The 27,351-nt window shown below is 37.1% G+C and overlaps 1 protein-coding gene across 2 annotated transcripts in view; it reads right to left on the minus strand.

The window, feature by feature from the left end:
* The window catches only part of ATP6V1H (ATPase H+ transporting V1 subunit H), a 45,758-nt gene that overhangs the window by 17,004 nt on the left and 1,403 nt on the right, over positions 1 to 27,351 (minus strand). For both annotated transcript variants that reach the window (XM_057368321.1, XM_057368320.1), the window contains exons 2-11: positions 27,128 to 27,254; positions 18,751 to 18,853; positions 17,248 to 17,337; positions 12,074 to 12,187; positions 10,666 to 10,770; positions 9,529 to 9,582; positions 7,274 to 7,371; positions 5,638 to 5,830; positions 2,497 to 2,675; positions 1,651 to 1,776 (exon numbers count right to left, since the gene is read on the minus strand). In XM_057368321.1, coding sequence (XP_057224304.1) covers positions 1,651 to 1,776; positions 2,497 to 2,675; positions 5,638 to 5,830; positions 7,274 to 7,371; positions 9,529 to 9,582; positions 10,666 to 10,770; positions 12,074 to 12,187; positions 17,248 to 17,337; positions 18,751 to 18,853; positions 27,128 to 27,231 — 1,166 coding nt within the window. In that variant the 5' untranslated portion in view covers positions 27,232 to 27,254. The remainder of the gene's footprint in view (positions 1 to 1,650; positions 1,777 to 2,496; positions 2,676 to 5,637; positions 5,831 to 7,273; positions 7,372 to 9,528; positions 9,583 to 10,665; positions 10,771 to 12,073; positions 12,188 to 17,247; positions 17,338 to 18,750; positions 18,854 to 27,127; positions 27,255 to 27,351) is intronic.

Genomic DNA, 27,351 nt, shown 5'->3' on the forward strand with positions numbered 1-27,351 from the left:
CATCTATAAGTAACACTGTTCTCTAGCCAGTAATGATAAGGGGCAAAAATGACACAGATTATGAAGGTTAAGCATGGTTGAAAAGGTTAAACATACAGATCACTGGAAAATGAGACTACTCTACACTTCGTGAGATGACAAATGTGTTCTAATCAGAGAAAGTTAGAAATAAGCTGAAATAGGTAGGTTAAAAATTCAACTGGAATTTAAAAAAAAGAACCTTCTGGTAAAATTAAATTACCACAGCCACTGTCTCTCTAGAGGCCAGAAAGTGACAGAAAAAGCACTTCTCAAATGAAAAGAACTGTTTTCGACAAGTAGAAGCAGAAACTTGAACTGTAACACTAATCAGAAGACACCAAAGATCCATAGAATATTATTGAACAAAYTAGAAGTCCACCATCAAAGTAGGCAATAATGGCAGAAGGTCTGAAAACAATTATGTTTAACAGTAGTGTAAGGGTATTAGACTTAGTAAACTAATAAGCAGTCAGATAAGGAAAAGTAAAATTACATGGCTTAAAGCAAATAAATATTGCCTGTCAAATGCCTTACAATGTAAAAAATGAAGTTCTGAAGTGCAAGAATCTCCCCATTATGCTATGATGAAGAGTGGGTGGGTTTTTCGTGGGTTGGTTTGTTTGGTTTGGTGTTGTGGGGTTGAGTTTTGGGGGGGGACAGGTTTTGAGAGTTGGTGGTGCGTAAAGGAACTATTGAAGATCACTGTCTTTGTAGCAGCACAAACACAATAAATAAAGTCCCAGAACCAGGAGAAATAAATTCAGTAAAACATTGTAATCAGTACAGGAAATACTAAGCCTCAACATCAACTTCATGCCACAGTCACCAGCATCTAAAATTTTTAAGTCTATAATCCCATATATTCAGCAATATGAACTCAGGGAAGAATTTATCAGACTTGTTTTGGTGAGGTGTCAGGACAGYTGAAATGCACATAACGCTCAGGATCATCTTGCTCTTGCAATGCCTTTCAAGATCTCACATGCTCCACTCAACCTCCTGATTCCTGTTAAGTCTGACAATTATTAGAAAACCCTGAACTGAAAGAACACCAGGTATTATCAGTTAACAACAATGAATGCTAAACAACTAAGACCGARGTATCATTTCAGGGCATAATTTCATATGCCAGTCAGCCAGTCCTTGACAGCAAAAGAAAATATGAGCTTCAGGTTCACTTCATGTAACAATCTATGTACTCCAAACACAGTCCCAACATAAAATAGAGAGATAGCAACATAATGCAATAAACCAAATTTTTCATGGAACAGTTCAACAACTCTCATCTCCCAAATATCCAAGACATGAATTCATTACTTGGATCAACATCACCACACAATACAAAAATAAGATTAAGATACAGCAAAACACTTTGGGTCAAATCGAACCTGCATGCAAGTTGAACTAGAGATATTCCCTCCATCATCAATACATTCTGACCAGTAAAAGCAAATAAACAATTCTGCTTTTGAACAGAACAAACTATGCATTCTAAAATAAGCAGGATATTTTGACTTCCTTTCATTAYTGACATTGCTTCGGTTAACATGTAAAACCTATATTAGATTCAGGTTCATTTAAACACAGAAAATATTAAACAATCATGTGATTCAAGGCTTGAAAACTTACTTGAGTAGTTCATAATTCTTCTCATTTAGTCTCACAGCATTCTCCCGCCAAAACTTCTCAGACTTGTGCACAGGACTCCACTCCAGTCTTCCTGACTTGAGCTCAGAACTGTATTCATCAAAGGAGCTGCAGCATAAGACCTAAATGAGATACTGGCCAAGCTTCTACGAACGCTTTGAACCACACRCCCAACTTTGTCCCTAGCAAAGCTGAAGCTTGAATTGCTATGACACATTTGGAAGTCTGTGCTCTGCACAGTATGACAATTTTATAAATAAGAAAATGCATGAGAGGCAAGAAGAAAAATTTTTCAAAGATACCCCCTCCATCCACCCCAAAACACTATTCCCAGGGGAAGGCAAGAAAAAAAAAMCCCAAGCCACACAAATGCAACATTTTGGAATTTAATTTGCTGTTTTACTGGTTATGTTTTAACTTCCCCAACCAAGGATTCCAGTCTTCACCTTCCATTTGCCACTAACTACAACATGCACTTTAATTCAGGCACAAGAGCAAGAACTAGGTTAACTACAGCAAAAATGTGAGTTAACCTGGACATTAGAAGTTATTCTAATCAGGTAGGCTTCAGTTTTGACTGGAAATCCTTTAAGGTCACTTTGAAGTCCTTTAACAATTTATCAGTTACAAAGATCAAAGTGAAGATTTATTCTCTACTCACCCTCTAAATACTGATACACAATAGGAAACTAACAACCAGCACATCTCTGTATGCTCTCACTAAATAGCATTTACATATCATAATTCTTTAGATTTTTTAGCCTTACAAAAGAGTTCTACCAACATTGACATAACTGCATTTTTTGAAGTGCACACTGCAAAGCATACCTAAGGTCCTGCACGCTCTCACCAAGCTTGTCCAGTAGAAATTTGATATCTTCACTGATATCTTCATCATCGTATTTCTGCTGATCCAAATTCTCTAGCTGCTTTAAAACCTTACACTGAATCATGGCAAGAGCATATTCTTGGCGAGTTTCTCTCTCAGTAGATTTCTCTAACAAATTCTAGGGAAATAAAGATATATTTATTTTGTTTAAGACGAGACTACTTTGAAACAAAGCAGTATTTTTAAGAAATTCTTATTGGAACTTTTTCATTTAGTATGTGACAAAACTGACTACTTCCTGAAATAATCTCTCTCTTCAATACTAGAAAGTAGTAGTTCACCTACTCCGAATATTTTTCATATCAGATTGAGGTGACTACAAAGACTATTCAAAGGGCAGGTTTATATCCCAAATATCAGAATCTTCACTATAAACAACTGCTTTTATCTTGAATTATCATTTTAGCTTTCTGTGCAGAAACATCATAAAGCAGAAAGCCTTAAAAAAATAAATTGAAGTCTTATTTCCAATTCAAAGTTACCATCTGGATTAGATCAGATCTTTTCAAGTTTGGGAATATTCCAAATAGACATTTTTATTCAAACAGAAGCTTGTTAGTAAGACTGGAATTGCAAGCACTGAATGTAATAGTCAAATTCCAATGTCATTTATTCATTACATTTCTACTCAATTTAATCAGCTTTCAATTATGTTTTTCAATCAGAGCTGGCCACCTGCACTTTTTGATAAAGCTGAAAACATGAATTTCATATAAAAGACAAAGTCCTYAACAAACAGAACATGTGTTTGTATAGATAAGACTTAGCTTCTACCAGAAATAAGCAGTGAAACTATGTTTCACTCTTGTCACAGAACTATTTACTGCATCACTCTTATGACAGAACTATTATACTTAAGGTTTCTTAGTATCAGACATCCTATTAGTYACTGAGGTAGAACACTGCAAATCAACTTTAAAACTTGAAAACCAAAAATAAGTCATAGTACTGCTTTTAATGGCCATATACAATAGGATTTAATGTGCAAATGAAAGCCACCCCAGATTCTACTTCAGTGAGAGAACTAAAAGATAATTCACAGAAAGTAATGTTAATTTACTTGGAGTTAAAACTGCTAATGAGAGCAAATGAACAAATAATGAATCTTAAATAAGACAATTCAACAGGTTTAAGGAGCAGGTGGATAAAAGTTCCAAAGTACTCCCAGTTAAGCTAATTGTAAGCAGACGTGGAAGCTGCTACCTATCTCATACCATAGTGAGACACTCAAGCTTTTCATAGTGAATTTGAAAGGATATGTTAAAGTAAAAACACAAACACATGACTATATAGAATGGAACAGTAAACTACTCAGTGATAAAAGCCAAAATGTTAAGGTGCAAAACTAGTCCTAACCAGGAAACAGATGCAGAAGCCAATAAAAGTGTGAAAAATGAYGGGATAAAATAATAGATAAAGTAGTAGATTGAAAGAGACAGGARTGCCCAATACCTGCTGCTTTATMAAAAAAAATATTATATTTGTAGTTRTGGACTTCAGGCAATTAACTTGACAAAAAGGTGAAATACATCAAATTAGGAGAAATCAAGTAGTAGAGAAGACATCCAAGTTGCCAAGACACATAGATTACCTTCAGCAATGCACAGACAGATTTTGGGAATCAAAGTCTAGTCTTTTATGCAATTCCCTTCCCCCCACCAAACTGATACTGCAACATCTCACACAGGAAAAGGACTATTTTACCTCTGCTACCTATTTTCATTTTGCTTCACAACTCACAGCTCTGATGTCTAATTTCTAATCTGTTACGTTCTTAAATTAACAACTCGTCTTCACACCAACACAAGTCTTTAATGCTGGAGAAAGGAAAGACCTAAGTTACACTCCCCAAAGCCTGTAACAGGAACACCTTATCCTTTCTTAGCCTTTTTTAAAAAAAACACCTTAGCTTCATTTTTGTCTCCTCTTGCATAGTACAGTAAATCTAAGAACTAGCAATTATTTTTCCTACTTCATATGGCCTCAGAATTGGAAGAAACTGGACATAAACTGCTAGCTTCTCAGCTTTTTTTCTTTTTTTTTCTAATCTGTCTTGCTATATGTCCCTGCTTAATCCTAACATTAATATCTTTAAGAACACTAMCACATCTACAGAGATACATATACAGCAAGAACACCTTCTACAGATGATCTCATACCACTGTACTCCTCCAGCAAGACAAACAGCAGATTCTTACAATCKGCCTCATTCAGAAATCTTTCTGTGGCAGATGTTCTCAGATAGAGACACAGAGTACGCACCTTCACACACCCTATCATTGCTAATCACCAAGTCAGTAAGCAACCATTTCCCTCTCCCCATTCTAATTTGCTTGCAACACTTACTGTTGGAACACARTCCACATCCAGGAAAACAAACAGCTTCCAAGACCTACAGTTCCTGCTCAGGATACCAAGTGCTGCTTTAAAACAGCATTACAAGTTGTTACAGCATGCCTGTATTACTCATAAGACACTYGACCAGCATGCACACAAAACTAGTAGCATCCACGAACATAAAATGGTATTCTCACAGTGAAAACATCAAGTTATTCCTAATTATCTTAAATAGGACTAGTGACTTTCACGTTATGCAGACACGGTACGTCAACTAATCACTCTTACATGGGTATTCTCACTTGCCTTGACAAACTCACCAAGAAAAGATTTTTGGATTAGTAGATAAAAATTCCTCAGCYGGACAAACATATCTATTCAAAACACTATTTTGTTAATGAAACCTTCATATAATAAAATTTATCAGATACTAGTAATTCCAGGGTTTGACAGTAGTACCAGTAGGAAAAAAAATCTTGAATTGAAAAAGAGGAATCACTAGTGCCTGTGTTAACATTGTTTTTTCAGTTTAAGAAGGAACTGAATAGCAGGTAGTTGTTACTAGTAACAGCATGTGYATTACCTGTAGCAAAACTCAGTTTACAAAAAGAAAAACCATGGAGAACTAAGCTTTCAATCAGCTTACTGATATGGTCCAGCAGAAACAGCTGTACATAAGCAATATTTGAGACCTARGAATTTATAAGAGAGACACAGAATGACTGCAGTCAACAGATACTTACCCGAAATGCTGCAAGGATAATTCTAGTTACTTTCTCTTTGACAGAYTCCTGAAGAATATCCGACAGCACAGGAACAATATTATACCGACGAAGATATTCACACATTTGAGGGCTAAATGCCAGCAGCCACACACAGAAAATCATCTGGTACTGCAGCTGAAAACCGCATTTGTTGCTCAAGACGCCCATGATGCTGAAAAATTGACATAGTACACAGTTAATTTTTAAATAATGACTGCATAGATTTCATTGCTCTACTCTGAAACATTAAAAGAAGTGGTAACAGSAATCTATTGGAAAGAGCTACTGAGGCTGAGTATACAAAACATACTTCACAGTAACCTGCATCACTATTTATCATTGTATAAGCAGCTTGTTCAGATAGCCATCTTTTAAAGATATGGTTATTTTCTCCTTAGCCTTAGAGCCATAAAACTGCTTTTCCCACGTGAACTCATGTAGTACTGTATCCATCCTCCGGTTCACCAAGACAGTTTTTCTACTGGCTTGTTTAGAGCATTATTTGTCATTCTAGAAGAAACAGAGAAACACACAGCTGCTTCTTCAGGGTTAAGAAGGAATAAAGAGATAGAACAAAATTTACACAAATCAAACTTCTTTCCTTMATTGTACTTGTCCACAGGAGTGTCTGAAATGTGCTGAAATATTCATTATTTATCAGCAAGTTCTCAGAAAATGGCTCATAGATACAAATACATAAAGTACTGCTAGAAAAAAACTAGTATCACAAGATCTCCAAGAAGAAATCATGCAAAAGCTTTGCTCAAAGGAAGTTTTAAAAAWTTAATAAGCAATTTACACATCCATTCTGAAATACCTAACTCAATTTAAAATTTAAAAAAGAATCTACATTCAAAATCATTCTTATCAAGTTTAAGACAAGTTCAAATGTGGTGAAACACAGGCTTATTGTAATGCTTTAATACTTGATTAAAAAACTACATTGGTTTCAGTAGTGTCACCTTGATACAGATGAACATCATCTGAAATTTTACTTCACTAGTAATTTTAACTTTTCCCCATTTCAGTGTAAAGGGGTATTTTTCTTTTAAGCACAAATCACATATCAACAATCCCCAATAGAGGCACGGATGGCAGAAAAATTATTTATAGGCAAGCATTTTTTAAATTAGATGAATGCTGACATCCTAGCCTAATGCAAAGCTATTTATTAGAACTGGATAAAAGAATTACCTACTTTAAGCCATATATAGAAAAAAAAATGACCTTGGCTCTAGAAAATGTTTCTCCTTTCATTAATATTTTCAGACAGAACAATTCCAAACTCAAAGACTAGGATGATTAGCAGAAACTCATTCCATTAGTCCTTGTTCTATTAAATAATAAACAGAACATTTTCAGCTGAAGACAAATGGTTATAYTCCTGTTCAGATACACACTTAAGCAGTTCTTCTTGAATGGAAAAGTTGCATTAAAGCTTCAACAGCGTAAGTTTCATTTGTCTATTTGACTGTGTTAATGTTTGAAAACAAATCTCTTTTGTACAAAGAAGGAACAGCTGTCTATTACAAGAGTTCTATTCCCAAAAAATGTCACTGGGGAATGTACTACTGTAAGTGCAAGTATATCCATATAAATTGAAATAGATGCTCACCAATTTACTCCATCTGCCTCTACCCATGCAAAGCGGTATTCRTTGACCCTGAGCATCAGCTGCAGACATCCAGCAACACATTGCACATACTGGGAACTCTGGGTAAACAGAACAATGCATCACTTCTTACAAGAACAGTCAGGTAGTAAGTGTTGAAATACAGTTTTCCAAATCAGACATTAATGGCATAAAATGAGACAGTTCTGAATACTAAAGAAGTGTTATGCAAGTGATACCACTTTACATCATTAGAACATTTGAACATGCCTTCCTTTAATATCTATGAATGAAAGCTGTCTTCTGTTTGAATATATTTGCATGAGAATGTTTTTCTCTCTTCTTACTCAATTGTCAGCATTACCTTCACTGATACTAATCATACATTAATCAWATATGTTGATAAAATGTTGGTTGCTTCTTTCCCCCCTATAAGCCCTTTCCTTGAATGTCTTATGGTAGCTCACTCATAATACAGGATCAAACCTTTTAAACATTTAATGAAGTAAARAAGTTAGGCAATCCCATATGAAAAGAGAGGAGGCAATAAACAGAATTGAAAATAAAGAGTAACTCATTTTGTGCCTCTCATGAGAGATTTAAGTCCTTTATGTAAAAACTAAGTCTGTGCATCTGGTCTCAAATCATCCAGAACATTAATTTCCCTGTGAAAGCATTCATTTTCACACTCCAAGCAAATAAAACAGCTATAAACACACAGACAACTCTCCTAACCCAAATAATGCATTCATTTACCTACATCACCAACCCTTGCACTACTGAGCTTGGAGTTCTTTTTAAAGAGTCTGTCATAAAAGCATCCTCTTCCAACACTATTATAATTGAAATTTTATAATAGATTCCAGCCCTTATTTCCTTATAAAATGCTACAAGTGCATTTCTAATTTATTGTGAAATTAGCCAGGACCTGCTTGAAAATCCCACATAAGCTAGATCTGAAACCCAAACACTAATGAAGTTAAGGCAATACTTTCCCAATTTAATTATCCTAGAACACAGTTACACTCTGAGTTTGGCTGCTTTGGGACCCCACCRTGGCACAGTACATCCATGAAGTGCCACAGTGCAATGAATACAGATTTCTAAGCAAGTCAAAGAAGCTCACAGCTCCATAACTAGTGGTGCTGTGTGCTGTAGAACTACTTACTCTTTCATGGCTGCATCACAGAGGTCTGTCAGTCTAACAAAATCTAGCAAAATCTAGCATTATGGCACACAGATCTGCACATGAAATATTGAAATAAAACAATGGCCTGAGCATAGAAGTTGAATTACACCCTATCCATAGCCATCCATAACAGTCTTTCATCTTTTCTACTTTAAGCCCCAAATAGGCAGTAATTTAAGTGGCTCTCTTCTACAGGAAGCTAACACTTTAAAACCATGACTACATTTAGAAGAACAACAAATGCCCAGTTAATTCTTCTGAGAAACTGCRACCACTTTCAGGCTGCAGAAGGAGCAAAAGACCAAACTGAATTCTACTCCACATTCAAGAACTATGATAAACTGCCTCATCATGCCACAACACCACAGAAAATCCAGTTAGGAGGATCATTTGCATTTGTTACACTACCACAGTTCATCTCCAAGCTCAGCAGCTATTATAGCTACAAGAAATTGAATATTAAAAAAAAAAAAAATTGGCGCAAAAAGGACAATATTTTCCTCKGAATTCAAGTTATTCAAATATGAAAAGCTTACAGCTTTGAAAGCGCTCTTAAGATTTCATGCCACAGTGGCTTTAGGGGCAATATCAACTTTAATATGTGATGTGCCCTTTTCTAAGTTCTGCACAGCACAACAGCCAAAAGCTTCTTGGTCTCAGGTTTCTTCTACAAGTCCAACAGGTCAGTGGTAAACAGATAGTACTGAATCACAGAATCATTTTGGCTGAAGAAGACCTCTAAGATCACCATGTCTGTGACAAATTTGTTCAAATATTAAATTGATTTTATATAACTTTTTCAAGTTTTAATTAAGAGAATCCTAGATACATCTACACCTTTAACAAGGCAAACTAACTTATAAAATATACATTCCAGTGCCAATATTCTATGTGAAATCAGTGTTTAAAAATACTTTTGTTTCTTGGCGCCATCACCTGGCACTCTGTTGTACAGTTCTGATTCCAAGTACTTCTTATCACTGACACCAGAAGAGATCTGCACCTTAATCCAGGAGTGGGTATCACCTGCCCAAAATAGCAGATGGACAGATTTCAAAGATATACTCACATCACTTGTGGAGACTGTTCCTGTRTCCACAGAACCCCCTGTACCACGTAGTTTCTAGGAAAAGAAAAATTTAAAGTTTAAAATCAGAGCCCTTCTTCACCCTTAAGGAACAGTTATCACTAAGTTTCTTTCAGTTCTCCAATCTTTCTAGTCATTAAAAAAATATTTAGAATCCATTAGTTATTTTTCCTGCTCAATATATTACCATAATAAATTGTTTTTATTTCCCACACACACTTCATATCTAGAAAAATGTGCTTGGAGCTGATTCTGGTAGATCAACATTTAATTTTCAAATAATGAAGTGTGGATTCACTCAAGTCATTTATTCATCTTAGAATTTGCAAACTGCACTCTTGAATCTTTCAGAAGGAAATTCCAATTTTTAGGTTCTTCTTCCAGAGGAAAAATTAAAACTCTAATTTAAAAAGCCCAGCTTTGAAAACTATGAAAAATATACCATTACTAAATCTACTGAATGTTTCTCTGCTTTCCAGAATCTTCTRCTACAACACAATGAGAATGCATGATAAATCACTGCATTTTGAAGGAAAAATGTCAAAAAAAATACAAACGAATACAAAAAAATAATACAAAGGAGTACAAATTAATACAAAAATTAATACAAATAATTCMTCTTTCAAGGACAAGCCAGAAGTAAATGGTTCCTATTGTGATAATACCATAAAAACACTGTCCAAATGAGTCAGAATTTATTCAAGTTTCAAGACACAAGACTAAAAGTAAAAGCTTTGTACTACAGTAAACTGGAAAAAGGTTTTGATATTTAATTTCTGCTGCCATGTAATTTTTCTTCCCAGCAAAACGCTCTGATAACCACAACAATAGAGGCAAGACAAAAAAGACTTTCATCTCATATTTTCTCAGAGTTCAAAAGAAAAAACAGTGTTAAGCAACAGAAAAGGCAAAAACCTTTTATTAATTTACATTTTAAGARCTAGAGTAAAAAATTTTAAAACTGAGTGCTTGAATAAAGAATATTTAGCTTTAAAAACAATAAAGAAAATTTTCATAAAAAAACAAAACCAAAAATAGCTTATTAGCACATTTATACATTCATACTCTTGGAAAAAGTTTTCAAAGTCATGCAAAGTTTAAATAAAAATAGCTTTTTACCTGTGAACTAAGCTGAGTTTTAATCCAGTTGAAATAGTAGTTCAAGTCACTGCCTTCCATAAGCTCCCTCCCCCAAGCAGCCAGTTTGGCAATAATTCTTGCTGCCTGAGAAAGAATGCAATAAACAGATTTTTTAAAYACAGCAGTTTCAGAATTCAGTAAGAAGTCCTGTAAAATTTGGAAGTTTAGATAAAAGACAGTCCTTCACAGAAATCTACCTGTTTTCTATGTAGGGGACTCTTTGTGCCCAATAATTTTGCCCAATTTCTTTTCAGCATTCTGCTGCTTCTACTTCCTGTAAATGGTTTATTTTCACAATTTTATCAGTTACCTGTAGCTGCTGAAGTTCACAAAGCACCAATAAAGAACACAGAAGGAGACRGATGGATGGTATCAATCAATGGGCTACTGCTGTAGGACACCATTAGAGTTTGAAATCAGTCAAAAGCAAGACACTTGATGGCCTAACAAAAGCAGGCTTGATTTAAGCAACTGTGGCACRCGCCAACACAAATAATAACATAGTACTGAAGGATTTTTTGTACTGAAACTGAAGGAAGTCATCTTCAAGAAGAGAAAAGTTTCAAGCCCAGAAAGAGGCATCAAAAGTCTTCTGTGTGCACAGTAAGGAGAAAAATAAAATAAACCAAACAAAAACAACATAATCCTAAAACTTGGTTTTGAAAACTTTCAAGWGCTTTAGAAACACATGCACAAAGAGTACTAAAAGGCATAATATGGCGTCAACTTGGTGTTTTAAGTGGATTCACTTCACTTGAGGCTCTCTGTGACTTGCTAAATTATTTCTATACTTCTGCAGCACTAAAAGGAAGCAGTATCTGAATAGAGAAATGCTGATCATCRAAACTTCTGTATCATACATTTAAAAGCCACCATTCAAGGAAGACTAAGTAATTTGTACAAGGGTCTAAAAACTGCTGAGCAGCACTTGCACAACATCAAACACTTCTGCTTCTCCCTCTACACCTTCAATGAGTCAGCTGTTAATCTGAGCATGAGAAAATAAGACTCATCAAGGTAAATACACTTCCCTCACACAAGATGAGAACTGAAATTCTAATATTTATGCAGCATTGACCGGCAGTGGTGATAAAAGTTTTTCAGGTATGTTTTACTGTACTTAATGCTAAAATCCCTGCATTTCTGAATTTTTTCAGTCTGCTCTAATCTCCCAGAAATAAACCAATGTCAATAAACAATATAACTTTGCATTTTAAAATGAGATTAGGTGAAGCTTGTATTAAGAATTACTTGTCTAGACTSAAAAACAAAAACTTTGCAGTCCAGGCAGAAGCTTAGCTTCAAATTCCAACATCTCCTGGAAAAAAAAAAATAGAATCAGCACTTTCCTCTATCTTCTTCAGAGACAAATTCATTTAAAACTTACCATATGCACAGTGAAGAGATCTTGTCGATTCAACATCGGCAGAAAATAAGACCATGCAGTGTTTTTACCACGTTTTGCATAATCAAAGAAGATGCAAACACGCTGATGATTTTCCTGTAAAAATTAAGAGAGGAAAAGATAACAGTCCTGTAAAAGCATTCAACATAAAGCAGTTATTTGTTCCTCGTTAAGTCAGCACAGACGATCAGAGAGTATCCTGGCTTGCAAGAGCCCATGGAAATTTTTCATTTAGACAATTACTTGTGGATAGAGTTCATTTCAGCACTCCAATGTTAAGATTAGAAATTTGGGGTGAGGRAAACAAAACTTGAAGCCCTAGCTGYATCCCAGTATTCCAACACCTGCTTGAGCAAAAACATATATAACCTTTGGAATGTGCAAGTGGAGTAAGACAAATAAGAAACAAGCTAAATACTGTCATTCTAGAAGAGGAACACTACTCTTCATCCGATCAATTATGCTTGATTAAGCATACAAAGTTTTCCATATATTTCTACTTCCACACAAGAGCCTGTTGTTCAACTTGTGTTACAAGTGCAACTCTGGGGGCGAGAACCAGTTTTGCCTTTCAGTTCCCTGAGGCTGCAACTGGTTCAGCAGTCTRTTCTCCAGAGCTTCCACCCTGAGCCACAAGAGACCACAACTACCTGAATATGAGCACTGGGGACAGCTTCTTTCAGTATTTCCCCTAATAATCATTATGAAAAGCAGCTATTAAAGTTGTCCTTACAGAAGGCCAGAGAACAGGCCACACAATCTTGAAGGAGAGAGAAAAGCTGTTTTCTAATACCCTAGAATATAGAAGTCTCCCCAAAAAAATCTCACATTTGAATTCTTGCTTTTCCTCAAGCATTTTTATATACTTTCCATCCTGATGAATTGGAAGCTTTCCTTCTGAAGAGATGTCTCCCTACAGAAGTCAAACTACTGCGACCAAGTACACAACTCCTAYCAAGGAAAGTAAACAAACTCACAAAAGGACAATATCTCAGTCTCTGCTATCTAGACATTTTAATTTTCAAACACTACTAGCTAGAAAGGCTTTTCTCCATCAATTATGCACCCTATTATTAACTCTAGGGACCAAGAACTAGCTAGACAAGCTTCCTGGCTGGAAAAAGATCATTACAAGATGACCTGAATGTATCCATGATCCAAACAGTGGCATCCAACTAAGCACCAGAGCTTCAACCAACCCTTCCTTGAAAGTAACAGTCTTTACCTCAAAACACCCATATGCTCACTTTTCCAATTCTCATCTCCATTCCACTGCTGCATGAGTGAGTGAGTGAGTGAGTGGCTGGCTGTGTGGTGCTTAGCTGCCAGCTGGGGTTAAGCCACAATAGTACTGCACCACATGGGATGCAAATTGCTGCCCTGATCACTGATAGGGAAAGCTCAGATGTCACCAGTCATCTGACAATTATAACCTTTACAACTACACATTCTCTACATGGCATGTGTAAAAAAGCATCCAGCAATTTCTCAACATTTGTTGTTCAAACTATGAAATAAAAAAGTAAGATCTCAAGAACACAGAGCCTTTGGTGGAGAGCTTTTACTCTGTGAGGGGTTGTTTGATGAGAAATGGCAGTTCAATCAAATAAATCCCTGTTTAGCAACTGTTTGTGCTAATCAGTCTAGCTAAAAAAACATCAAAACGTACCCGATCAATGAGCTCAGTTTACAACATAACTCAGGAGGAGACAGACAAGTCTGGAAGCAGAAATGCCGAAATAATTTCAACATGCTGTCAGTCAGAAAGACTTGTCTGGTTTGCTGTTAAGGTGTAGGATCAAAACAGAAGGGAAGGAGGGGAAAACTCCTCACAGCCCTGAAATATAGTGTTGCACCTTCCTAGGAAGCTACTGACTGCACTGATAAAAAGAAAATCCTGAAGCTCTCACATCAACAGCTGAATAATTTAGCAGCTGTCATTTCTGAAGAAGCAYAATGAAGCTCACTCTGGTGGTACCRCTACCTGCACCAACTATAGTGTAGGTTCTTAAAGATTTCATAAATAACAGACTGCACAGTGTGACAAGGTCACTAATTCAAAGAAATTGTTCCAGGAATTTATCAGATGAAGGGCATAAGAAATGTTTCCCCAAGAATGCCATTATGCTAACATTCTCCACTTTCACAAGCAAGCAGAATAGCAATACTCTTGTAAGGTAAACACCACACTAATTTCACATWTGCCAGCACTCAAAAGAAATCTTTCTTAGAAAGATCATCAAATCAGTAAGTAGAACTGCTGGGACAATCCTAGACACCCAAGCAGGCTTTTGGTGAGCTCAAAACACAGCYGGCATAATGTTTACCGTCTCAAGAAAAACACAGAAAGATAATAGAAGAACCACAGTCAGTCATTATCACACAAAAGCTGGATACTGTGATAGCTTCTAGACGTTTCAGCTGTCAAAAGCAGCTTCAAATACTCATTCACCTCATGGAACTGCAGCAAACATACTTTCTCAAGGCAAACTTTACTCACAGTCAATGGCACCATGMCTCAAACAAAGGCCATGTCCTTGAACAATTTCTTGCTTACAATCTTTGAAGGTACTGAATTAAGGCAAGTCAGACAAAGACCAGAGACTTCATACCCACTACAGGAAAAACAGGGCAAGAYTATTTATATGAGCATATATTCACAGGGCAAGGGSWAATGGCTTCAAGCTGGGAATAGGTTTAGATATTAGGAAAAGATTGTGAGGCATTGSAACAGGTTGTACAGGGAAGTCAGAGATGCCCCATCCCTGGAAATCAAAAACAGGTCGGATGGGACTTTGAGTAACCMGGTCTAGCTGAAAGTGTCACTGCCTATGGCAGGGGCACTGGAAYCAGRTKATCTTCAAGGKCCTCTTCCAACCCATACYATTCYAYGATTYTRTGATACTGTGGGTTCTTGTACCCAGGCAGTCTGCAGAGACCCTGCCATAAACTCAGTCACACCATTATTGGCCAATATGCTGCTCTCTGACAAGAACCTTACACCCCGAAAATGTGCAACCAGGGGTCTATAAAGCACCACTGGCAGTATGTTCCATTCCCTGAACACAACCAAAACAAAACAGAAGTCCTGTTTAAGCCTTTCTGAGTGGAGATGTCACAGGTTAGGAAACTCTGAGACAATGCCACGTGGATGCCTGAACACAAGCCCTCTGTGCCAGCAGCAAGTCATCCCTGAATAATGCAATCACACACAGCAYTGCAAAAGTCAGTGCAGCCTTTCAGATACTGAAGCAGGATTTCTAAAGTGAAAAAGRCATTCAGCTTCAAAGAAAAACAAATATGCAGTGTGCACCAACATATCTGTTCTCCAGTATCACCATAAAACCTGGAGAATTTAAAGCCATTATGTTTAACATTAAGAATTCCACACATGCCACAGCTGTGGCAGGGTAAGGCCCAAAATACAGCCATGTTATAAAGTCAAGAAAACACATACATCTGACCACTTATGACAGAAACAATATAGCAAGTAAGAGATTACTCAAAACTATTTTCTATGACTACCTAGAACTATTCCATCTGTTCAAGAGTGGGCCAGTGAAAGCCTTTACCTGTGAGGTATTAATTCCACAGCACAGGAGATKATATCAACTATCACATACTGTAGCTACAGACTATGTGCTAACACCAAAGCACATTAGCAAAACAAGACCTATGGACACTCACAAGAAATTCCAAAGACGGGCAGGTAAAATGATTACTTCTCTGGCCACTGATGCTGTGCACAGAAAGTAAGACCCATTCCTCAAAAAAGTAGCTATGATAAACAAGAGTCCTCACACACTGAACCAAAGTTTGTCATCCAATTCATAGACCAAAAGATGGTATTCCCAACTAAGTGYCCTAATCAAGGAATGACATCGAGGCTCAATTTTGTCCTCTCTGCTTCTCGATGTTTGTGTCATACTTGAAAAAAAAGTAAAACTAAAGACAGTGAACAAGCTACAGATGAAYAAATTGCTGCCACCAGCACTAGCTATTATCTTTATTATCCTAGATGTCAGGGCACTCAGGGCTCTGATGTGCAGACAGGCACCTGAAAGATCACCACAGATCCCACGTTATACAAACTGTGGAGTGGTTCATGCTTTTCAATTTGCCTGTTGAAATACTGAGTTGTGAGAGCTGGAATTAGAACTCACATTGTTCATGTCCTAGGGCAATACCCTAAACCAATAGCACTAGACACATTTCMCTGTAACCTTGTATCAAATATAAAACAGGAGAAGAGAAACTATCAAACACGGATAGTTTACGGGAATATCGGGAAAAAGCATCACAGAACACAGCCCATCTTGTTACACCACTCCAAATGCCTTCTGTTAGTCTACTTTCCTACAAGAAATGTAAAAGTGGGATTATTTGATTGAGTAAAACCTCCTCTTGAGTTGTCCCAGTCACCTCACAAGTTCCGAGACCAAGTTTAATAGCCTACTCTTATAAGCCACTGTTGTCCATAGCTACAAAGAGCTGGATGTTACATTGAATAAAAAGTTCCTGTTTTATATTAAACCATGCAGGATTTCACAACATGTTGTCCTAAACAACTTATGTTGGAAATCTGAAGCTGCAGAAACTCCACCTTTTTGCTCAGGGTGACCAAATTAACACCTTCAAAAACAAAAGCTTCAACAACTTCAACTGAGAAGTCATATCCTCCCTACATCACAGGAAAGGGCTGAGGTCAGAAGTCACAGACTCTTAGAATCATTTAGGTTGGGAAAGACCTTTAAGATCACCAAATCCAACCATTAATCTAACACTGACAAGTCTACCACAACATAAAGTCAATAYAGCAAATATAAAAAGTATTTAGAAAAGAATTTTGCAAATAAGCATCACATAAAATGAAACCACTATGCAACATTAGCCTTAACATCCAAGTTTTGAATAAACATAGTTGAGAACCAACAACGWGCATACAAATTTGTTTTATCTTTAGAATTTGAACTTATTACAAGACTAAGTTACCTTACAACTTTAAGTCTAACATGTAATCTCYGAAAACAAGATCTGAAAATGCAAAGTAGTATTTTTAACACTGTATGACAAACACTGAAGATACATGAATTACACTAAGGAAACATTCAAGCATGCATTTAAAGACTTAAAAATAATACAGATTATTGACCTACTTGCAGCATATCATCAACCATAGTCAGAATGTACTGAACAGTCTGTTCCTTGGAGATATGAGTCATCAAGTTTATAAATGTTTTAGCACACTAGAAAAATAAGAGAGATTAAAATTAATTTCAGCAATTGTCTTCATTCCTTTTGATAATATAAAAYAAGACCTTATTAATTCACAGTTAARTCTTACATAAGCATTGAGCATCCCAATACTTAATTGCAGTAAGAGATGAATACATTTGACATTATCTCACAAAGAAAATTTTCTGTCACATTTATTGTTACCCTTTACAAATTGTTTTATGGCTTTCGAATGAAATAAGTACTCGCTAGTGAAAGTCACCAACATGCTTTGTTGAAAGTCAGATTAGAAAAGTCTCCCTCACCATCCTTATTTTTATGGTAGTGAGAAGAACAAGTAAATTGATAGAACCGCCACTAAGTCAGACACAGAACAAAAAAAGTTTCAGCAATTTGAATGAGAGAGAGGAAGACAGGTAACTCTGYTGACTTACTATATACTTTGTAGAGAAATCTTTGTTCATCTTTGAAGAATGTTACCATTTCAGCAACAGGCTGAAATAGTTACAACATTACTTTGTACACTTCCTCCTTCCCCTTCACCACATTCAACAAAAACTGAGAGAAATTGGAACTCTGAACTGCTACATCATAATTATATATATCTATTATATATATTATAGTGACAGATAAGGTACACCTCATATGTTTTTGTTACTATATAAACTATGATCCATTACATAACAGTAACACAATACAGTTTGGAGAGAAAAGAAAAAACCAAAACAAACAGTCTAAAATTGAAGTAGAGAAAATGGCTAGAAAATTTTGTGTGTTGAATGCATCAACTCTTCACCTTCCTCCCTGCCTCCCACAATCTGCTTGATGTCTGGCATTCTGTGCTAGAACCTCAGGCTGAGATTGCACTGATTCAAATAGCATTAAAGAGTCTTTGGTCATCTTGACTGGATTCCATAAGAGCAAAGGGCTGATTCAGTCCTGAATTAAGTCTGTCCAATGCAGAGGTCTCATATCTTACCATGTCTAAAATRRCACAAGACACCAYGTCTAACTAAATCCACCTTAGCAGTCAGTGGACTCTATAATGTAACTAAATTAGAATTGCTTAGCTAACTAAACAACAATCTTACTGGTGGTAGCTGCCCTCAAACTATGAAGAAAAAAGCTAAAAAAAAGTGACAAGTACAAGTGTGCATGACTCAGTAAACTGGGATGAGGAAAGACTTGAGCTAGCTCAGCCCACAACAGAGCCAAAGTCAGATGACATTTAACAATTATTTAGTACRTTTTAGAAATAATGAAGTAACATCCAACCTATATTTACAGAAAAATAAAACAATCCCAATAGCAAACTTCATACTTATTCCATAACAACTGTATACAACCAACAATAAAACAAGAGCTGGTATGAAAGTTTCCTTCCATCCTCCTGTCCAAAAGAGACACCATTAAAAGAAAGTTACTTGATTGCCTTCTGTTTGCAACAACTCCTGTTTTTCTTCTGGACTTCTCTTCTGTTCAAATCTTTGAATAAATTCACAGTCTTCACCTGAAATCATCTGACCTCTGAAAAACAAAACATGAAATCATAAGTAGCATGAACAGTAAGTTGGAAATAACTGTACTGGGTTCACATGCTCCCCACTTTTGTTAGTGGGGAGCAGCAGGGGTGGCTCCTATGAAAAGACACCAGAAGCGGYCCCCATGTCAGAGCCAGTTCCAGGACAGACCCACAGCTGGCCAAACCTGAGCCACACAGTGACCACAGTAGCACCKCTGTGATAACATATTTATGGAGTAAAAACTGCTGTGTAACAGCAGACATGAGACAGGACTGAGAATATGTGGAAGAAACAACACTGCAGGCTGCCAGGTCAGGGCACAAGGAGGGAGAGGAGGCGATCCACGTGCCCAAGCAGAGATTGCCCTGCAGCCTGTGGTGAAGAYCACGGTGAGACAGCAGTCCTGCGGCCCACAGAGATCCCCAGCAGAGCAGAGTCCCACCTACAGTCCATGGAGGACACCCATGCTGGAGCAGGCAGATGTGCCTTACAGGAAATTGCAGTCCATGCAGGTTTCCTTGAAGGACCTATGACCTGAAGGGGGATATGCGTTGGAGTGGTCCACCCCTTATAGACTGTAATCTGCAGAAAGGATCTATGSTGGATGAGTTTGTGAATGACCATAACCCATGGGTGGGACACCTCATGATGGAGCAAGGGAAGAGTGTGAGAAGGAAGGAGCACCGTGATTGTTATGAACTGACCATAAGCACCACACCCCATTTCTCTACACCAACTCCAAGCAAGGAGGCAGAGAAGTTGGGAGCAAAGTTGTGCCTGGGAAGAAGGGAGGGGATGGGAGGTGTTTTTTTTTTCTTTTTCTTATTAACCTACTACATTTCATCAGCAATTAATTAAATTTCACAAAGTAGAGCCTTTTGCCCATGATGGCATGATGAGTGATCTCCTGTCCTTACACCTCAACCCCAGAGCTTTCTGTCATGTTCTTTCCCCTGTTGTTTTGATGGAGGAAGTGTGTCCTGATGGGCACCAGGTGACCAGCCAATATCAATTTACCACACAAACCTGGTGTTCTTCAATTTGAGGTATCATAGAATCATAGAAAGGCTTGGGTTCGAAGTGACTGTGAAGATTATCTGGTTCCAACCCCTCCTTAGGCATGGAATGTCACTCATATGATCAGATTGCTCAGGGTGCAATCCAAGCTGTCCTTGAACACTTCCAGGCATGAGGCACCCACAGCTTCTCTGAGCAACCCAATCCAGTGTCTCCCAAACCTCATTATAAAGAATTTCTTCCTAATATCTAATCTAAACCTGCCCTGTTTCAGTTTAAAACCAYTGCCCTCTGTCCTGTCACTATCTGCTCATGCCAAAAACCCCTCTTTCTCCTTTTCATAAGTCCTGTTAAGGTACTGGAAGGTCTCCCCAAAGTCTTCTCTTCTCCAGGCTGAACAACCCCAGCCCCCTCAGCTTGATTTTGTGGTTCCACCCTCTGATCATCTCTGTGGCCCTCCTCTGGACCTGCTCCAACAGGTCCATGACTTTCTGGTGCTGAGGACCTGAGCTGAATGCAGCATTTCAGGTGGKGTCTTACGAGGGCAGATGGGATACRTTATCAAYAGTATCACTTAAACAATGCTGTATCCCACAGTAAATATATCGAGTTCCTTTCTGCAAAAGGTCTCATGTACAAAGAATTGAAACTAACAATACRATCATCTCTCTAAAGCCTTCCCTATGCATCACCTCTGATCAACAACACTGCCTAAATAACTTTTTAACTTCCACGGTCTGAATGCAATGTCAGTGGTAAGAACTGAAATACAAACAGCTGGCATGTAATGCCAAAATTATAATAYGTAACAAGAATAACAGTCTAATCCAACCAAGAAATAAGTACTGAAAAACAAAATTAATTGCTATTTTAAGTTTGTCATAAGCACTGAAGAAAATTGTAAGGAGAACAGAGATCATAGTTCCTAATTAATTTTTAGCTTTCACTAATTACATTTTSAATTTTTCCTGAGAGTTTAAAAACTGATATGCATGCAAGTTCATCCAAACACATAGCAAGGGACTAGATATAATGAACTGCTGTGGACACTACACTCATAAGCTAACAAATGTCTACTTAATCTTCTCTTCAACTTAAAATTCAAGCGGTTACTGCCATCATGAGTGCTATTTCAGAAAGCTGTTGACTCAGCTGAAGAGACAGACAGACTTGCAGAACAGTACTGGGCTTTTGTTATAATACAAAACTTCACATCACAAGAATTAAAAAACTTGTCAAAACGGTACTATCAGGTACTCTTCAGGTAAAAAAACCTAATTTTAAATCAAGTAGTTCTAAAATTATCCAAGATTTTAATAGGTGACTAGCTTTGCTACATAATACCAGGAGGGCTTCAGGAAAGAAGAAATTCATGCACATCATCATCAGTACAAAAGTCACAGGGAATGAAAGCATTARACATTCCTGCTTCAGTTATTTCTGAGACTCATAACATTTCCACTGAAACACCTCTTCCACTTTGMAAAGCTATGAAGCATGGACTCTTCATCCATCTTTTCCATATTCAAGGTCAGTTTTCAGATGTTCCATGACTAGAGGTTACATGGAATTAATCGTAAACTTCACAGGAAGTGTTCACTTAAACTTTYCAACTGGCTCACCTGGATTCTTGAAACACAGAAATAAGACCTACAATGTGCTATCTTTCCCCTTACTTAAATGATTATGTCTTGAGAATGGCCTCACCACAAAGCCATCTTTTACCTATTTACTATAAGTAGTCCAGAGCCAYGTGTGCTTTCCTGTATTCCAGCTGCTTTGATAGAGATATCCTCATATGCACTGAAATCAAGGTTTACTAGAYGGAAGATTGATAAAGCCAGTGGTAGGGTAGTCCTTGCCCAGCTTCTACGAAAACTTAACTAATTATAGATTGATTATATGTGATTAGCCAGTGATGACCATGCTGCTACCACATGCCTTTTAGACTGACGTATGTTTTTTCTTGCCTATTAAGGATGAATTTGAATGATTATGRAAAGATGAGGATAACTCGTATGTCACAAATACTGGATTTAATGACCCATAACTAGAAGCCTCTTTCACTTCAGGTAACACYGACCAAGCTAGAGACTCGTGGATCATACTGATACAAAAGTAACCAGATAAGCTGCTTGTTTGYAAGAATATTGCGATGTACAAAACACTTCAAAAAGGACATAAGATGACCCGTTAATTTTCAGCTTTAATGTYGGAGAAAGCCTCAGCCCATGATGAGAGATACTTCTTCACAGCCAAGCTATTATAGAAGGTCTGCCAAGGAAAAAAGCTTTCAAGCTTTTGCTTTTATCCTACATTAGACCACAGGGAAAAAAAAGAAAAAAAATGTGGGGACTGATATTGCCTTGAGAAAAAAACAAGACATTAAAGTTTACTCTTTACTGCTTTGTTAGCACCATTCAAAAAGACACTTTCCAACCCATACAAAACATTACAAGGGATCTGACAGCTTTTTAAACAAGCTGTTAATATTTTATCAAGGAACTCATACATCTGATTAATAGTTTTAGTAATTTCAAATGCATCTATTTCCTTTCATCTTATTTTAAAATTGAAGTAACTGATTATACAGTAAACCTTAACAACCAGTAGGAGGGGCAGAGGGAAGGAAAACCAAATAAAAAACATGAGAAAGTGCAGAATAGCCTCAGCTGATACTGGGTCCCATGACACTATTACACATTTTCTTCAACACCTCTTCAAAGCAACAGAAATTTCCCAGCACCTTTTAGCAAACAAGTAACCATAGCCTTTCTCCTTCCCTCTTCCTAGCAGCCATTTAATTTACTTTCCAGGATGTGTCTACAGTCTCTTCCCAAGACAGAAGTCACTTGGAGCTTCAACTGTGTCTTGRTTTCAGTTGGGATAGTTAATATTCTTCTGAGTAGCTGGTACAGTTCCAGATCTAGTATTAATCCTTAATTTTTTTTTYYYCYTTYYTTTYMRKYCYWWTWRRAWYYYYTTWWYYYMAMMMMWKRAWTTTTCYTTTTTTTTTTCTTCCTGTCTGAGCATAACAGGTTTAGGCCAGGACCCCAGTAAGCACCTCTAAAGCTCTGTGCCTGAGAGCACTTGCCACAGCCAACAAAACTGAAACTCTAAGATTTAGAAAGCATGAATTTGCAAGACCACCATTTTTAAAACATCCTGATCTCTCAATATGACTCAGAAACTTGTGATTCCTTCTTTTAATTATGCATTTCCTCCAGCAGCTCTTGTTCCTTTTTTTGTTTGAAYGATTTAACAAAAGACACTACAGAGATTAGGGTATTTTTGTTTGKTTGGTTTTTGTTTTGGGTTTGTTGTTGCTGCTGCTTCTGGGGATGTTAATATAAAAAAAAAATTGTGTGCTGCAAAAATGAAACTCACATGAGTGAAGAACTCACATGAAGCCATAACATCACTGCATAATATCTTTTATCCAGGTACCTACAGTACTTTGCATGCACCCAGAAACACTATTTATCCAATTGTTCAACAGTTTTAACATTAGAAAATTAAAACAGTAAAACAGACCGAATGTACTCTACAAGACTCAACCAGATTTGAAAAAAAAAAAAAAAAAAAAAAAAAAAAAACAACACAAACCAAAACCCCACACTACAAATTAGGAAATTTCTACATTCCTTCTAACAGACTGACTTTTAAACTCTGAGATATTTAAATCACTTTAGAAGGCTCCTCCACCTCCAGGAAAATGGAATAGATAATTTAGTATCAGAATTCACAAACATGCATGTGAAGACTTYGGAAACACTTGGGAAGTTACATACTAATTAGTTATCAGATATCCCACCTGATTAAATACAAAGTACTCCAAATGCTGAGTATCTAGAAAACCTACAGTGCAGTAAGATGCAAGTTAAACTGGAAAAAAGTTCCTTTTTCCACAGAACTCGTTTAGTACCTTAGGAAGGTAAACCCAAAGCTGCTTCAAGCAAGCCAACACACCTCCCTGGCATTCTGACACCCTGAGGCAAATGCTGAAAGCAACCATACAGTGCACAATGGACACTTACTGCATTTTCAAGTCACAGAAGGCATCAACACCACTAAACTGCTATAAATCTCAAGATCCAAAGGCAGCAAAATCCATACAGAACTAATTGCCTCAATGACATTTAGTTTCCAGAACTCAGGCAGACCTACACATCACCTTCCACTGTTGTAAGCTTACTTCATTTTTCTCCCTCAGACACAGACCCCAGCTGGAATTCAATACAAAGAAAAGGTAAATTTTAGCACCAGAAAATAACTTATCTTTTTCCACAGCCYAATTTTGTAAGGAGAAGTGAACAAACACACTGGCAAACTGGTAATACATACAATTTCATAACTAAATATTTCACTTTTGTGCCAACAGTATACAGAAAAAACATCATAAGTCAGCAGTTATGTGTTAGTGCAGTTTGGTATTTAGTTTACACTTACAACCTTCAGAGATGGACTAACTACGTCAGTTAATCTTTAGCTTGAACTGGCTCTACAAGAAAAATCAGGCTACTGAAATCTGACCAACTACCAGTAAGCCATTTTACTTTTGCACTGAAGAACAGAGAGAGCAAAAAAGAATTACAGAATGTCCTTCTGTGTGACCCAGACTCCAATGCTGTGGCAAGTGATGCAATCTTTAATGCAYACAACTGTCATACTGAGGGGAAAAAAATTTCATCAGACTTTCTTGTGAACTTCTGTGACTTCAACTACATAATACTATCTATAGTATTTATGTACTTGAAGAAACCATCTTTAGTTTAAGAAGGATAAATTATGTCACACTTGAGTTGAGGTCTTAACTTAGAGAAAACAAAAATATTTCTTCTAATTTAAAAACCCCTGCTGATTTGAAGTTACACCTTCATAAATTTATYCTCAAGTTTACCACAGTAAGTGCACAGATTGTCAGAACAAGGAGCTCAAGAGAATTGTCCTTCCAAGAACCCCATTTGCCTCCTACAAATCAGAGCAAATTGAACCACTCTGACCTGCCTCTAAATTCCTACAGAAAGTAGCTTCCACTCATTTAATAATGCGCGTCATTCCAGAAATGAACCAATATAGCTGCACTGAATTTCCAAGAAATCCCTTAAAGCTCAGCCTCAAAGACATCATCACATCCAAAAAGCATATGTCCTAAAGGAGGTATGATTTTATTTCCTTTAGAAGCACCAAAAGTTCTGCTGATGTTTTTCAATAACTATTTATAAATAAACTCCTCAGCCAAGGAATTCATTATCTTCAAGATACTCCACAATCCCTCTGGCACTATTTAAGTCAATCCTTAAAGCCATCTTAGACAGCCAGGCTGTTATCAGTAAATATAAGACACAAAGATAAAATTTATTTCAGAGCAGTAAAAAAGAGGACACACTGTTATTGACACACAAAGGACACCAAGCATCAAGTCTCACTCCTCCTCTCATAGGATCACAAAAGAAAGCCAGATGCATCACAATACCCTCCAAAAACTGGCTAATTCATATAGTCTTCTTTCTATAGATTCCAGAACAAAACAAATTCTTCAGGTAAAATCTGAAAAAGAAGTCTGCCTTCTAGTCAAAGGAAGTAATATAAAAATTTTCTGACAGATTCACAAACGAAACTCCCTGTTTCCTGTAAAATACCAGAGAAAGAAAATCCCAAGAATGAATGAATATTATTAACGGTAGACCACACAGTCAAACAAATAATATTACATAAATACAACTCCTTGTCAAATAGAACCATCCCCTATACTAACAAAAGCAACAGATTAATCTTACCAGCCCTGCAGAAACACTAGAGAGGCAGTGAAAGAGTCACATATTCACTTCCATGAACAGTGAGCAACTGTACTCCCACCTTCATCCTGAGTAACTGCAAACTATCTGTCCACTCACCACTAGGACAGCCCAGGAACAGCAGTTCAGGTACCCTTGGGACACACATCAATCAAACAGAGAAGAGGGCACACAGTAACAGCAAAAGCACTTAGAATGTTTGGAAAGTGTTTGGGAGCTGCCACCATCAAGTTACCACCCAAACCTTTCTCTTATGCCTGCAAAGCCACTGAGTATCATACTATACACTGAACCAGGAACTGATCCATCCTAAAAACAGCCTAGCCAAAAAAAGTTCCTCAGAAGATCAGTTCCTTTCTCCAGACTCAGCACATATACAATCACATTGAAAAGAATAACACAATTCAATGGAATAAGCAAGTCTGAAATACCAGGACAGGGCAAAGCAGGTAGTCATTAGTAAGCTTCCACTGCGTTAGCATTTCTCAGCTAATATATGTACAGTTCTGCAAGGTTATTTTAATAAATGATATTTATATATGCATCACAGCAATCTCAAAAAACACTATTTTTAAGTGGTATAATGTTGATATTCACAAAGCATTGCTGACAATGCAATGGTTTGTACCTCTACAATCATGAAGATTTCTACCACTTTAGTTACAAAGCAATGAACAATGGAATAACTTGCTATTACACATGGATCCTCAGGAGATAGTAGTTGATCAATATTTTTCATACACACCTGTCACAAATAGGTTCGAAGAATGTTGCATTTCACTTCGGAGTGTAGAGGGCTAGTGAAAGTCTGTTTCTTCATTCCATTTCCTACCTCACCCATAAATCTTTTCCTCAGCTTGTCCCTGTCCTCTTARGACAATATTTCTCTTGCTACTCCTAGTGCTATCATATTCATGCCAAAGGAAACTCTGAGCTTGCCTGAAACAACAACACATCTTTCCCCAGACTGAAGTATTTATTTCAGCCTACTCCCCAATTTCCTTGTTTCAGCTGTCCTCCAGTATTATTGTTCCTTTACTTATCCCTTATTTTCCTGGACTACCATTCCAGTTTTGCTAGTRCAATTTGCATTTCCACAAAAAGCAYTTCAGCARTAGAGATACCCTACCTACACATAAGACAATTATTACTGCAATCTTTTTTAATTAATTGAGTAGTCGTCCCGTAAGGGTAAAACTGACACTGGTGTTTGAATTATGAGGAAAAAAAAACCCAGCCAGTTTTACCACGCTATTACAGCACTCAGTTGACAACAGCAAAGTTCCCCTTCTGGTAATGAGAACATTTTCCACAACCACTTCCATTTAAAGCAGMTWTTTTCCAACTACTTCCACATAGACMGGACATTCTTCATTGCAACCTAGTGCTCCACTGTAGCCTAAAATCTCAAAAAGTCTAACACCTAAGAGGATAAAAAAAAAAAGTGGAAAGTTTTTACTTACTGGAGATACGACTGCCAGTTTACTTTGTTTGCCCGAACTTCAGCAGCTTTGGCAGCAATGATGTTTGTTGGGACAGCAGCATCTACAGCACCTCGGATATCCATCTTGACTGACAATTAAAATGTACCTAGAAATGCAAGTCAGATTTGAGACCTCTTATTAMAGAGCAGAGTACTTGTCCAATATTTTAAAGAAATAAAAAGAAAAATCTGTTTCCAGGTGTC

Source organism: Malurus melanocephalus, unplaced genomic scaffold, assembly GCF_030028575.1.
Source record: "Malurus melanocephalus ecotype Western Australia unplaced genomic scaffold, MMel_1.1 scaffold_90, whole genome shotgun sequence".
Lineage (NCBI taxonomy): Eukaryota > Metazoa > Chordata > Aves > Passeriformes > Maluridae > Malurus > Malurus melanocephalus.